The sequence below is a fragment of the Mustela nivalis genome, assembly GCF_964662115.1.
Source record: "Mustela nivalis genome assembly, chromosome: 8".
In the NCBI taxonomy this organism is placed as follows: domain Eukaryota; kingdom Metazoa; phylum Chordata; class Mammalia; order Carnivora; family Mustelidae; genus Mustela; species Mustela nivalis.
In genome coordinates, this window is record NC_139027.1 from 65,658,652 (window position 1) to 65,673,070 (window position 14,419).

The 14,419-nt window shown below is 38.0% G+C and overlaps 1 protein-coding gene across 9 annotated transcripts in view; it reads left to right on the forward strand.

Annotated features, from left to right (window-relative positions):
• The first annotated feature begins 1,023 nt into the window (after positions 1 to 1,023).
• The window catches only part of CCDC88A (coiled-coil domain containing 88A), a 125,254-nt gene continuing 111,858 nt past the window's right edge, over positions 1,024 to 14,419 (forward strand). For 4 of the 9 annotated variants that reach the window (XM_082743550.1, XM_082743552.1, XM_082743551.1 and 1 more), the window contains exons 1-2: positions 1,024 to 1,983; positions 2,080 to 2,180. In XM_082743550.1, the coding sequence (XP_082599676.1) occupies positions 1,921 to 1,983; positions 2,080 to 2,180 (164 nt within the window). In that variant the 5' untranslated portion in view covers positions 1,024 to 1,920. The remainder of the gene's footprint in view (positions 1,984 to 2,079; positions 2,181 to 14,419) is intronic. The other 5 variants (XM_082743554.1, XM_082743555.1, XM_082743556.1 and 2 more) reach the window with 2 other exon arrangements.

A 14,419-nucleotide genomic window follows, 5' to 3' on the forward strand; every position in this document is an offset into this window, starting at 1 on the left:
GCTGTTTCTTAATTTAGTGTTATAAAACGTTTTTACTGCTACTTTAAAATATATAAATGCTCAAAGTAGAGGTTTATGTAAATGTAAAAAGCACACACTGCACAACTGTAATAGACTCTATTTTCTAAAAATAAAAATTGTTTTACATGCCCATTTTGTCCCTGGGAAAAGGTTTTTATGTTTCTTCAAAACGAGGAGTGACATTTGGTTTTGCTGGGGGAACTAAGTTCCCCCAAGTTAAAATTACTTTGATGATTCCAGTCGTGCATAGCATAGCGATTTATGACAAATATGTAATGTTTGTCACCCATCTTGGATGACTTCCAAATGTTTCCTTTCAGTAGCTCTTGATTTTGTTTGGATTTTTTTTTTTCAATAGCCAAATAATCAAACAACAATGTCTGAATAACGTTTGCTCTAGTCAGGGAATACCAACATGTTGAAAGACAGCTTGGGTTATTTAAAATCCTACTACATTCACTTGCAACTTTGAGAGCATTCATGTTTTAGTGACCTGGATTTTTTAAAGGAGAAGAGGCAAAAAGAAAAAGAAAAAAACAAAACCAAGTTTGCAGCTCAAGTCCCTCTTTTGCTATCTGCTGCATTGAGTTTGCTTACTCCGTTTTGCGGGCGAAAGCACGCTTAAGAGATCAAATCAAACTGTCCGAAAAAGGCTGTCTGCATCCCTCATGTTTAAAAGAGAAGGATTTCGTTCCCTCTCCTTCACACATCAAAGAAGGCACTCGGGGAGGAAATAAACCATAATTAGGCATGAGCGACCGAGCAGACAGACCCCTTCCTCTGCCTTCCCCATCCCCGCCCCCCACGCCCTGGCAACAGTCCTAGGCTCGAGCGAGGCGCGGGTCACCGCAGCAGCTGCAGCGAGCGCGCTTCCGCGCCCGCGCCCGCCGCCAAAATCTGGGCGGCGGCGGGGCCGGCCCGCGGGGCGCGCGCGCTCGGGAGCGCGCTCATGCAGCGGTTTTCTTCTCTCACAATCCAGAGGCTGCGGCGCGGGAGGGGCGGAGAGTCGGCGGAAGGATATGGGCGCGGAAGGAGAAGCGCGCTCCCTTAGACGAAGGGCTCGTGGTTCTGGTTGGGCGGCGAAGAGCGGGGTGTGATGCGGCACTGCGGTTCTGAGGCCGTTACTCCGGCTCCTCCAGAGAGGGCGGAGGAGGAGGCTGGAGCGCGGTGGTGATTTTGTGCCAGGGCTTCCCAGAGGCGCGCTGAAAAGGCTGCAGGGCTCAGGAAACTGGGGGGTTAGGGACACACATTCAAGCCCCCACCCCCCCGGGAGGGGAAGGGGGCTGGAGGCGAGGCTTGAGGGCGACGGAGGGATGGTGTCTGCTCGCGGGGAAGGGGCGAGCCCTGCCTGTCGTTGGTGAGGGGCTGCGGGCAGGGGAGGCTCCGCGGGTCGAAGCGGCTCCATGCCCACTGGTGGGTGGAACGTGTTGAGCGGAACGCGGAGGTCGAGCCTGGCTGCCGCTCGGATCCCCTAACGTGGTAGCTAACGTGGTATTTCATTTAGCCCACGTTGGGATTAATTCATTGCGGGCAGCTCCGCTGGTCTGGCTCCTCCAGGAGCTGGGCAACCTTGACGGGCTTTTTGTCTTGCTGCTCCAGCCCCCTTTCCCTTCCTCCACCTCCAGATGCCTTTTCTCTGCCCCTCCTCGCCCGGTACAGACATTTCCAGCGCAAGCTGCCGCTCGTGGCTGCTGTCGAAGCCGCTTCTCGGGTTTTCGGCTCATTCCTCTCTGGGGTGTTTTTTGAGGAGGGAGACTTTTTCTCCCCTCCACGATGGGATTTTCTTCCTGTGCCAAAATGGACTTTCATTGATTTCTACTCACTTCTTCAACGTTTAGTGATCCATTCCCTAGGCGTATTTTTGTGGTAGTTCCCCTTTTCAAATACATTATCTGTAAAATGGAGAACGAGATTTTTACTCCCCTTCTGGAGCAGTTCATGACCAGCCCCTTGGTCACTTGGGTAAGTAGGGTGTTATTTATTGTGTATTTTGCGGCATTATTTGTGGCTGCAGAGATGGAGATGGGCGTTCGTGTCCTTATGGTCGTTCTGTTCTAGGTTAAAACGTTTGGACCTCTGGCTGCAGGAAATGGGACCAACCTGGATGAATATGTGGCTTTGGTGGATGGGGTATTCTTGAACCAGGTCATGCTCCAAATGTGAGTGGTTTTTTTCCCCCTTCTTTTCTAGGTAACTTGTTTTCTTTGAAAAGGGACATACTGAAAACTTAGAGAGTTTATGTTTGAAGCTCCTCATTTGGCCAAAACAATTCAGGTGGTTTAAGAATTAGACTTTGAAAAGGGTGATAGTCTTACGTGCCCACCAGCCCATTTGTCATAACCTAATAATTATACCTGTTAAAATTGTGAAACTTTAATTTTTATTCTGCACACCGTATATTGTTACTTATTGTCTTCAGTGCTGAAATCGAAGCCACATTGTCCTCTGATAATTTGGTGAAAAGAGAGAGAATATGAGAATAGTTTCCTAAGGGGAAATAAAGCCTCTACTGTGAAATTATGTGTATTTGATGCAGAAGTGTTTCTTATTAACCTCTGTGTCTAAAAATAAGTGGCTCAAATTTTGAAACTGGTGAAGTAATAACAGATTTCAGAAGAGAGAATTTCGAATCACTCTTCTGATTGGTGAGAACTGTTGCTGTAGCAAGTAATTTAAGTGGGTACAGTAACTCAAATCCGATGAGATTATTACATGAATTAATATGAATATTTGGGAGATCATTTTAAGGTATTTTTAGGGCATTTGTGAAATGCTAGTAACTGACATCTCGATGACAACTAAATAATGATTTAGTAGGAAAATCTTTGTCTTTTATGTTTGCGATACTGGGTTTGTATTAAGTGGAAAAGTGTTTTTAGGGTGGGAATTGATATCAAAATCATTGGTAGCTATATCAGTGAAATATTTTTATCATTATAGGTAATGTAGCATACATGCATTCTAAGTACATCAGGGTAGGCTTTCTAAGTACAAACTCTGAATGTTGTAGTTGTGCTCAAAATAATGTGTATTTAGCCTTCTGTCTTTTGAATAGAATCTGATTACGAGAGTAGTTTGGAAATTTGAATTTTAAGGCAGTCTTACTTTTTTATATATGTGGGAATTTAGTGCATTATTAATAAGTAATTGTTACTAAGGAGTAAGTCTGTGAATAGATGCATAACATAAAGTATCATTTCTGTATTTTGTAGGAAATTGTTTCTTATTAGATTTTTTATTTAAAAGAGGTCGAAGTCAAATTCATAAATGTTCCAATGACAACTTTTCAGTCTGTGTGCTCAGAGGTATTTGCAGTCTGTGTGCTGATTTTCATGTATGTGTTGATCCCATAGGGAAGTATTACACTACTACATGCTTTCTTAAAGTGTTTTATTTGTATAGGCACCCAAAGAAATATATATATATATTACTTAAAGTATATATACATTTTTTTTCCTTTAAGAAAGGAAAAAGGAATGTAGACATTAATTATCTCCAGGGATAGTAAATATATTTTTGGCAGTTCTCTCCCGGAACTATTTTTTATCTTTGCAATATCTCCCTATTCCCTAAGCAAAATGGTAGAATAATTAAATTTACTTCTATTTTAGGGAACACACATGACAGGAAGGGTAGCCATTACAGTAGATACTAAGAATTTATTCCCTTCTCTTGTTTTTAGACAGAAAATTTTGAAATTGTATTCTGAGCTTTAAAAAAAAAGGTGTTTTTACAAAATAGGAAAATATATTACTTTAATTTCCACTTTTATTTATTTTAAATAAATTTCCCACTTTATTTTATTTATTTTAAAGTGGGTTTCATGCCTAAGATGTGAGGCTTGAACTCATGACCCTGAGATTGAGAGTCTCCTGCTGTACTGGCTGAGCCAGCCAGGCACCCCTTGTTTTCCACTTTAATGTTTTTTATTTGAATGATTTTTTTCCCCCAAAAATACTTAGTTTTTTTTGAGTCCTGAATAGTTAGCAGAGGTGCTAAAAACAGACACTTTAGCTTGTTTCCACTTTGAGTGCAGTTTTATGTTTAAAAATACATATGTATATTTTGAAAGTAATGGTGTTTCAAAATAGTGGTTGCCAGGTTTTTTTTTTTTTTTTTTTTTTTGGGAGGACTAGCTTCATTCCAAACCTCAACTCTGCTTCTGTTTTCAGTTCCACCTCTCAGCTTCTTTAAAAGTTTTTTCAGTGTCCTAATTCTGTTCTGAATGACCTATATAAATTAAGGGGAAAAAAATTAAGAAAAAAGGAAGAAGTAGCCATTAGTTTTTTAAAAAAATAATTTGCTAAAATAAGATAAATTTATTTTAGTGAATTATTTTCCTAAGAGAGCAACAAAATATACGTTGTTTTTAAAGCTGTATTTTGCTAACTTTAAAATCATAAAATTAAGAGTCATTTATGGTTTGTCTCCCTCCCAATCCCATCTTGTTTAAACCTGGCGATTCACAGACCTGTACCCCTGGGGATAAAAATACATGTTTATAAAAAATTAAAAATTAAAAAAAATTTAAAAAAAATCATAAAATGTATCTTAAGTATTTTGCTCAAGTTAATATTTAATGTACTCTATTAAATTGTCAGTTGACACTGTACATAGTTGAACTAAAAGTTAGACTTAGTCTAAGTCATTTCTGACTTTGTTTTGATTTGTTTACAGAATATGTGAGTAAGAGCCATTTCTAAATGAAACTATATATGTTTCTTCATGTTGTTTTGCTTGGAGTTTGTTGAGCTTCTTACATCTGTGGGTTTGTAGTTTCTAACAAATTCGGAAAAAAATTGGGCATTATTTTAAAAAATACATATCTATAAAGAATATTTAAGTGTGTGTGTGTATTTTTCGTGTCTCCATTTCACTTTTTGGAAGTCCAGTTACATGTAAATCAGGCTGCTAGATGTTTACTGGTGTTCTTTTCAGTTTTTTCAGTCTTCTAATTTTAGATTATCTTTCTGTGTCTCCAACTTCATTAATTTTTTAAATAATGTTTAATTTGTTCTTAATGGTGTCCAGCATATTTTTCATTTCAGACATTACAGTTTTATTCTAGAAATTGAGGGTTTTTTTTTTTCTATCTCCCATTTCTATAGCTTTCATGCTTTGTCTTTTCTGTAGCTTCTTGAGTATATGGGATATAGTTATAAATAGATTAATGTTTATTTCTACTAATTCTGTCTGTATAATTTCTAGATTGGTTTTGATTGATTTTTCTCCTCATAAAGAATTGTATTTTCTTGCTTTTGTATGCCTGGTGATTTTTGATTGGATGTTAGACATTTGAAATTTTACCGTGTGGGGTACTGGGTATTTTTAAATTTCATTAGGTATTCTTGAGTTTTGTTCTGGAATAGTTAAGTTACTTGGAAACAGTTTGATCTTTTCAGATGCTGCTTTAAAGTTGTAGCATCTATTGTCCACTACTGTAACTCTATTGACGAAACCCTCTGAGTACTCTGGGTAGTGAAAACGGGCTATTCCTGGACTTATGTGAACCCTGGGTGGTGTTCCCTCTAATCCTTTTTGGTATTTTTTTCCCACTGTTCTTGGGTAATTTCCTCATGTGTATATACTAGAAAGTACTCAATGGAAGACTTGAGGGATACCCTCTGCAGATCTCTGGATTTTCCTGTGAGCCTCTCTACTCTTAGGTACTCTACTTTGTATATGACCATCACTTTGTTCTTTCTAGATTAAGTTCCATCTCACCTCAGCAAGATCATTGCTCTACTTGGGTTCCCCAGCTCTCTTCTATGGCTTAGGAACTCTTTCAAGGTAGTAAGTTGGGGCAATTGAGGATTCATTTTGTGTGTTTCCCACCTATCAAGGATCTACTGTTCTTTGTTGCCTGATATCCATTGCCTTGAAAAACAATATATTTTGTCCTTTTTTCCAGTTGTTTCAGGCTAGAAGGTAAATTTGGTTCCTGATATTCCATCTTGGCCAAAGTAGAAATCTATTTATGTACTTATAAATACATGTTTGGCTTGCCATTCTTGTATTCCTGCTTTCAGTAGTGACAGAATTCAGTTACAGAAGACTTATGGTAGAATATTTTTTTCATCTACAGTGTTTACTAAAAGTAAGAATATCGATTATTGATTTTGATTTTGCCATTTTGGACCTTGTTTGCATTGACTTCTTCATGCCAGTTTACCAACTTTGCCTTACAATTTTGAAATCTTTTCACTGACTTGAGATTCACTGCATTTAGAGATGAATACTGGATTTCATTGAGTAGCTCTTTGAATCAATCTCTGTAAGAGCTTGTGACATGACATCAGTCCTCTTTAATGGGAAGGGGAAGCTCTTTAGAGATTGGGATTGATGGGCCAGCTCTTCTGCATGCTGTAGGACATTTTCATACTTCAAATGAAATCTTTCTTTCTTAGTGCTAGTTATCAGACATAGGGCTTGGTGGCAGTAGAAATCATCATTTCTCTGTTTCAGATGTCATGCGGTTCTGTAGCCCTATTTGAATTTTACTTACTATGAAATTTTAAGAAATTTATAACATTATCGTGAATTTCATAATTCTAAAGTTTAAAAAGTGTGTATTACCTAAGCAGTTGAAAATATGGATATATTAGGGTTTTAAGTATTGAGAAAATTATTGATAGTATCAGAACAGTGATATGACTCAACCCCATTACATAACTAGAGAGATCTATACTGACTGTTATGATATACTTATTATGGTTTTTCTTCTTCTAGGATCTTGAGTTGGAAGGAACTTTAGAAGTCCTCAGAACAATTACATGATTCAACCTCTTTAGATAACTATAGAGATTGATACTGACTGTTAAGATATACTTGTTCTAGCTTTTCTTCTTTTAGAATCTTGAGTTGAAAGGAACTTTGGAAGTCCTCCATTATGAAAATATGTTTTAATTAAAAAATTAATAATGACAAAAATTAAATGATGCATGGTCATGTAGATTCTCCTTAAGTATTTCCTGAGAGGCAGCTTCATAAAGTATACCTAAAAGAAGCCATTTGTGTAATAGAGAAAGTTAACTGAGAAATGTTCCTTAGTTCTATGAATGTGTAAGATTCAAAAGTAAGAGGAGATGGATGGGGGAGGGATGAAATAGATAAAGGGGATCAAGGGTATACTTATCTTTATGAGCACTGAGTAATGTATATGATTGTTGAATCATTATATTGTATACCTGAAACTAATATAACACTGTATTGTTAATTATACCTCAATTTTAAAAAAAGATTTAAAAGTAGATTGTGCTAACTTTATGTCTATAATGACCTTAAAATGACTTATAAAATATATGGGTTTCTTACCCAAGTATGGCATTGACTCTGAATTTTGGTTAGGGCATCTCAGGTTTTCTCATTGGACCTCATATTTTTTGTTTAGTTTAGATTTTGTTTTTTGCTTCTTTAAAAAAACACACTTTTGATATAGTCATAGCTGTTGTCTTATTATCCAGTTTTCTGATTTATCTTCCAGATATGCCTGATATATCCCTGTGTGTCTGTGTATATATATATACACACACGCACCAGATATATCCCTGACTTTTGAATTAATGTGAATTCAGTTTTGAGTTAATGTGCTCGCCCTGATTGGTCTTACTTTTGGGCTTGCCCGTCTTAAAGTTTGTTCTCATCTGTGATCATATGTGCTTCTATAAGACTATAAATGTGTTTTGGGGATAACATTTATCTCACTGGATTGCAGCTCTTGGTATATCTGAGTCCACTGATTATCCTGTGAATTTCTTGAAGCCATGGACTGTACTTTTCATCTTTATTCTTAGTGTAGTGCTTGACATACAGTAGGTACTTGATATACTTCTGTTGAATGAATGAATGAATGAATAATGGAGAGGTAATGTGGTAAAGTAGAATTTGGTCTTTGAGTCAGACGCCTTTAAGTCAGACAGGGTTTAATTCTCACTATACTACTTATTAGTGTATGACCTTAAACAATTTACTTAGCATTTCCAAATCTCATTTCCTGCATTTATTGGATGAATGATAATGTTTACTTCCTGGAGTAGACTTAATCTCTGATAAGGCACAGATAGGTATCTATTTACTGTTTTGTTTACTACTGTATCCCCAGTGTTGGTTGCTGTCATTAGTATTATCATGTGCTAGGTCATTCCTACCTGTTTCTGTTTCTTCAAACAAATTATGATCACTCACAGCTTAGTTTTGCACGATTTTCTCTTGGCATCACCTCTATATAGTTGTATGTTTATTGTTTAGCAAGTTATTTCTCAATATCTTGATTTATAAACAGAATAAAAAGACTCCCAGGGTTATGAGAATCAGATAGGATAATTTGTGTATAGTACTTAGTATATAACAAGATTAAATCATTGCTAGCAATTGGTCTTTGTTTTATTTCTATCGTTATCATAATCATTTTTCCGTACACTGCCCTCCTTCCCCTTTTTAAAAATATTTTATTTATTTGACAGACAAATCACAAGTAGGCAGAGAGGCAGGCAGAGAGGGAGAAGCAGGCTCCCCGCTGAGCAGAGAGCCCAATGCTGGGCTCGATCCCAGGATCCTGGGATCATGACCTGAGTCGAAGGCAGAGGCCTCAACCCACTGAGACACCCAGGCGCCCCTGCCCTTTCCCCTTTTTTTTGGCTAGCAAGGTTTTACTCATTCTTAACACCCTCTGAAGTTTGTTGGCATAGTTAGTTGCTCTCTCCCCTATCATCCCATATATGTCTTTACCAAATTGTGTTAAAGTGCTGCAGCTACTAGATAGTTAACATTTAGAGGCTAGAGATTTTTGTTATGTATCACCAACACCTAGCATAGATTTGATATGTCACAAGTTTTTTATTAAATGTCAAAGGAGTGAATGAAACATTTTGTAATTTTATTAGCTTTTACATTTTTGAGAATTCTAGCTTTAGTATTATAGAATGTAGTTTATTTTACCCTTTTTTTTTTTTTTAAGAAGGAGAGCAAGAGAGAGAGCATAAGCAAGAGTGAGTAAGCATGAGTGTGGTGGGGAAGGACAGAGGGAATGGGAGAATATCTTCAGCAGACCCTCTCTGAGCAAGGAGCCCAGTATGGCCTCAGTCCCCAATCCCACAATCCTGAGATCATGAGTGGAACTGAAACCAAGAGTTGGACGCTGAATGAACTGAGCCACCCAGATTCCCCTAGTTTGTCTTTTATTTCTCTTCTTTTTCTGTTCTATTCCTCTTTCTCATTATTTAATTACCTTTAATTACCCACCTGTGTTATGTGTAGCTAGAGTTGAGGTTGTGAGAACAAGTCATAGTCCATGCTTTTGTATGGTATTAGAATATACAGTGACTGGAGTGCCTGGGTGGCTCAGTCCGTTAAGCGTCTGCCTTTGGCTCAGGTCATGATCCCAGGACCTGGGATTGAGCACCACATCAGGCTCCTTGCTGCTTCTCTCTCTACCTTCCCCCACTTGTGCTCATCTCTCTCTCTCTCAAGTAAATAAAATCTTAAAAAAAAGAGAATATACAGTGACTTTAGGTTGGTTTCCAATAATGTTACTGGTGATGTCCAACATATTGAGATTTTTTTTTTAAGATTTTATTTACTTGTCAGAGAGAGTGAGCACAGGCAGACAGAGAGGCAGGCAGAGGCAGAGGGAGAAGAAGGCTTCCCGCTGAGCAAGGAGCCCAATGTGGGACTCGATCCCAGGACCCTGGGATCATGACTCGAGCCGAAGGCAGCCACTTAACAAACTGAGCCACCCAGGCGTCCCCATATTGAGATTTTTGTCCACAGCCTTATAGTGGACTGATGTCTTTAAGAGCAGTCCATTGTGATTATCTGATTCATATCTAGTTAAACTATAAAAATTGGTAAGAATCTAGAGAACAGGAAGTAGTTACTACATGTGGGAGTATTTTTAAATTTTTTATCTGAAAATTTTCTCTATGATATGTATTAATATGGGAAACTCATAAAGGAACAATAATACTTTTTATTTTTATTCATTTTTATTTTTTTTTTTATTTACTTTTTTAAGTAACCTCTTCACCCAGTGTGGGGCTTGAACTCACAACCCCAAGACTGAGTGACACACTCTACCAGCTGAGCCAACCAGGTGCCCCAAGGAACATTAGTTCTTAACTATAGTCTTTCAAGAATACCAGTTGACCTTCTTTTAGGATTTGTGAAACAGATTGGTCCCAGTCTAAGTATAATGTTTCAATATTTAAAAATGATATTTGAGATTTTAATTGGTATTAAGAGATGTTTGTCAAATATTTAATTTAGTCATTACCAAGCTAGCTACTTTTAGGGAGTTGGTGGTATGGTGTAGAGGAAAAAACTACCTTGAAAGTTGTAAATTTAGGGGCGCCTGGGTGGCTCAGTGGTTAAGCCGCTGCCTTCGGCTCAGGTCATGATCTCAGGGTCCTGGGATCGAGTCCCGCATCGGGCTCTCTGCTCGGCAGGGAGCCTGCTTCCTCCTCTCTCTCTCTGCCCGCCTCTCTACCTACTTGTGATTTCTCTCTGTCAAATAAATAAATAAAATCTTAAAAAAAAAAAAAAAAAGAAAGTTGTAAATTTAATTCCTGGACCAGGATGGATTGTGGAGTAGTCAAAATACACACATTTGTTGATTAGTTTACTGATTACATGGGTGTAGTTTGTGGCAGCTCCAAAACATTTACAATAGCAAGATCAAAGGTCACTGATCACAGATTATCATAATGTAATAATCATAATGTAATAATGAAAAGTTTGAAATATTGCAAGAATTACCAAAATGTGACATCGAGACAAAAAGTGAGCAAATGTTGTTGGAGAAAGGGTGCCGAGAGACTATAGAAGATCGTAATAAACCTTCCATTTGTAAAAAACATAATTATCTACAAGGTGCAGTAAAGAGAACTGCAATAAAAAGAGGTATTTCTGTATCCTCTTTCTTCCTGATTTTATTCCTGTGCTATCTTTGCTCTATTTTGTTAGTTCAATATTTAATAAAACTATGTTGATGAAACTCATCAACTTTATTCTGACATTTGTGAGACTCAGAGCAAGCATTCATTTACCACAATAGGCCTAAATATTTAAGGGTTATAAATCAGGCTAATAAATTATTTACTATGTTCTGATCTTTTATCTGATCTTTTATCTTGAAAAATATACCTTCATAGTGACTTAAAAGGAAAGATTCAAATTTTAGAATTCATAGAATTGAGAATTCAGATATTCAGTTTCAAGTCAGAATGTCGTGGAGCCCAACCTCCTCCCTCATCCCTAGCTCACAGAGAGGTCTCATGTGCTGCATGCCTATGGACATGCTGCACACATGTCCAAGATTCATGCTTTTCCATACAGCAATCCTTGGCACAGGGGTATGTACGTCTCTAACATAGTCCATCCTCAGGACAGACCTAGGACAGATTCCTGTGCAAGCCATATAATTGGGTTAGAGATATTTGGGCAAGAAATTCCAGAGTTCCAAATTCCAAGTGAATTTCCAAGAAATTCCAGAGTTCCAGAGTTCCAAGAAATTCCAGAGTTCCAGTGTCATCTCGAAGGAGAGGTATATGGGTATATCCTCTTATTTCCATGGATTCCTTGCCCAGTGGTGAGGGGCATGGCCTGAGAAGGGCCAGAGTGGGTCTCGAAGCTGAGATCTATTTTGTCATACTCAGAAGGCTGAAGGAATGGTTCCATCCAAGATCAATTTAGTCAATGAGTAATTTCTGAGGGCTCACTGTATCACAAGCTATCTACTAGGTTCTGGGGATATGATGCTGAATAAGATATGATCTTTGCTCACTAATAAGGGGACAACATGCAAATAAATTGCAGTGTGATACATGTGCTATAGAATTATGTTATGCAGTGTAGAATTATTTTCTTGAAATAATAGTGGCACAAAAGGGAAGAGGAAAAATTTGAACTAGGGCATGAAAGTTGAATAGGACCAATTTGGTAAGTTAGAAACAGTGGGAGTAGGAGGAAATGGCATAAAAAGAGGCATGAATATGTGACTAAAATAGTAGAATCAAATAACTATAGGCTATTTTGTATAGCCAAAGCAGAGATTACATGCTTCTTGCACATAGGAGATGAGTTTGAAGAGGTGGGGATTGGGAGAATGTCCTTAGATACCATGTTAAGAAGATTGGATTTTTTCCTGTAGAGATATGTATTACTTCAGATTCTCTCTGGAGAAACAGAACTATCAAGGGGTGTGTGTATTTGCGTGTGTGTATACAGAGAGAGAGAGAGAGAGAGAGATTTTAAGGAACTGGGTCATGAGATTTTGGAGGATTCTCTGGTTTAAAAACTAATGGGACAGTCTAGCAGGCTGCCAGGCTGGAGACTGAGGGAAGAGTTGCACTGAGTTCAAATTGGGGAGGGTATGTGCTATGGTGAGTGCTGTGAATTGTGTAAGACTGATGATTCATAGGGGCGCCTGGGTGGCTCAGTGGGTTAAGCCGCTGCCTTCGGCTCAGGTCATGATCTCAGGGTCCTGGGATCGAGTCCCGCATCGGGCTCTGCTCAGCAGGGAGCCTGCTTCTCTCTCTCTCTCTGCCTGCCTCTCCGACTACTTGTGATTTCTCTCTGTCAAATAAATAAATAAAATCTTTAAAAAAAAAAAAAAAAAGACTGATGATTCATAGACCTGTACCCCTGAAGCAAATAATACATTATAAGAAATAAAAATTTAAAAATTAAAAAAAATATATCAAAGACAGCTTGCTAGAAGGAGGTCAGCCTTTGTTCCAATAACACCATCAAATGATTGGATGAAGCCCCCTCACTTTATGGAGAGTAATCTGACTCACTCAGAGTCCTTTGGTTTATGTGTTAATCATATCCAAAGAAACACCTTCATAGAACATCCAGAATAATATTTGACCAAATGTTTATGCACTGTAGTCCATCAAAATTGACACACAAAATTAAACATCATAACTAGTGTTTCTTAATCTAGGTCCACAGATATTTTGGGGGGTCTGTAATAACTTGGGAATTTTAATTTTGTGTTTTTATTTTAGTAATTTAATTTTTTTTTCAGGAAGTGGTAATAAAATTCTTTTGCAATAATTCACATTTGAGGGATTTTAAAATTTTTTTATAGACTGAGGCTAGTTTCTTAAGATATGTTTTGTTTTGTTTTTTTAAAGATTTTATTTATTTTTTTGACAGACAGAGATCACAAGTAGGCAGAGAGGCAGGCAAAGAGAGAAGAGGAAGCAGGATCCTTGCTGAGCAGAGAGCCTGATGCAGCTGGATCCCAGGACTCTGGGATCATGACCTCAGCTGAAGGCAGAGGTTTTAACCCACTGAGCCACCCAGGAGCCCCTAAGGCTAGTTTTTTAAGTCGCTTTCTCCTACTGGGTCTTTGGACTCTTAGGATATCTGTAGACTAATCCTCAGATACTCTCTTTTTTTTTTTTTTTTTTAAAGATTTTATTTATTTGAGAGAGAGAGCACAAGCAGGGGGAGTGGCACGTAGAGGGAAAAGCAGGCTTCCCACTGAGCAGGGAGCCCAATGGGACTTGATCCCTGGACCCTGGGACCATGACCTGAGCCGAAGGTAGATACTTAACTGACTGAGCCACCCAGGTATACCAAATCCTCAGAGTGGTAATTTCAGTTTTTTAAAACATTGTCACTACCTTATTCCAGCTTGAAAAACAGTAATATAGGCTATCCAAATCATAAAAGGAATTGAAACAGATAGCATTTGCATTTTAGAAGGATTGAATTTGGGGCCAGAATAGAGATAGAAACAGCACTGATGTTGAAATGATATGGAAGACAGATAGCATGGAAATTATGGGACTTGATTACCAACTTGATAGGAAGAATGAGAAAGGGATTACTGGGATGACTACTTTTTACTTGGGTAAGGAGCAGATAGATGGTAGTGCCCTTAGTAAGAAGACATTACAGGAAGATGAAAATTTAAGGGGAGGGGAAGTGTAGAAAATAAGTTCTGAGTTAATTTTGGAGTGTCTGGTGAACAGTGAGAAATATCTTGAGGCAGGTGGATATTCGTAAGTTTGGTGCTTGGGGAAATGTCTAAAGTAGAGAGGGAATTTGTTTTTAAGTTTATAATAGAAGCTAAAGACATGGTTGTCAGAAAAAAATACAGAAGGGGGCCACTGATAGATTCTAGGAAACAGCAACACAACAACATTAAAAGGCTGGAAATTTGAGAAAAATAGGAAAATTCATAAGGCTGCTGGGAGGTAATCACTAAGGGAGTCAGTTAAAGATGAAGGCAAGTATTGTCATGTAAAGTTGATGTCTTATTTGAGATTTGGAAAGCACCTATTTGTAGTGGAGCCAATCAGCATAGTTGGATAATTTACCCAGTGATGCTTTGCTCCTCAGTAACTGACAAAAAGATCTGTAGAGTTTACTCAAAATTGGCAATAGA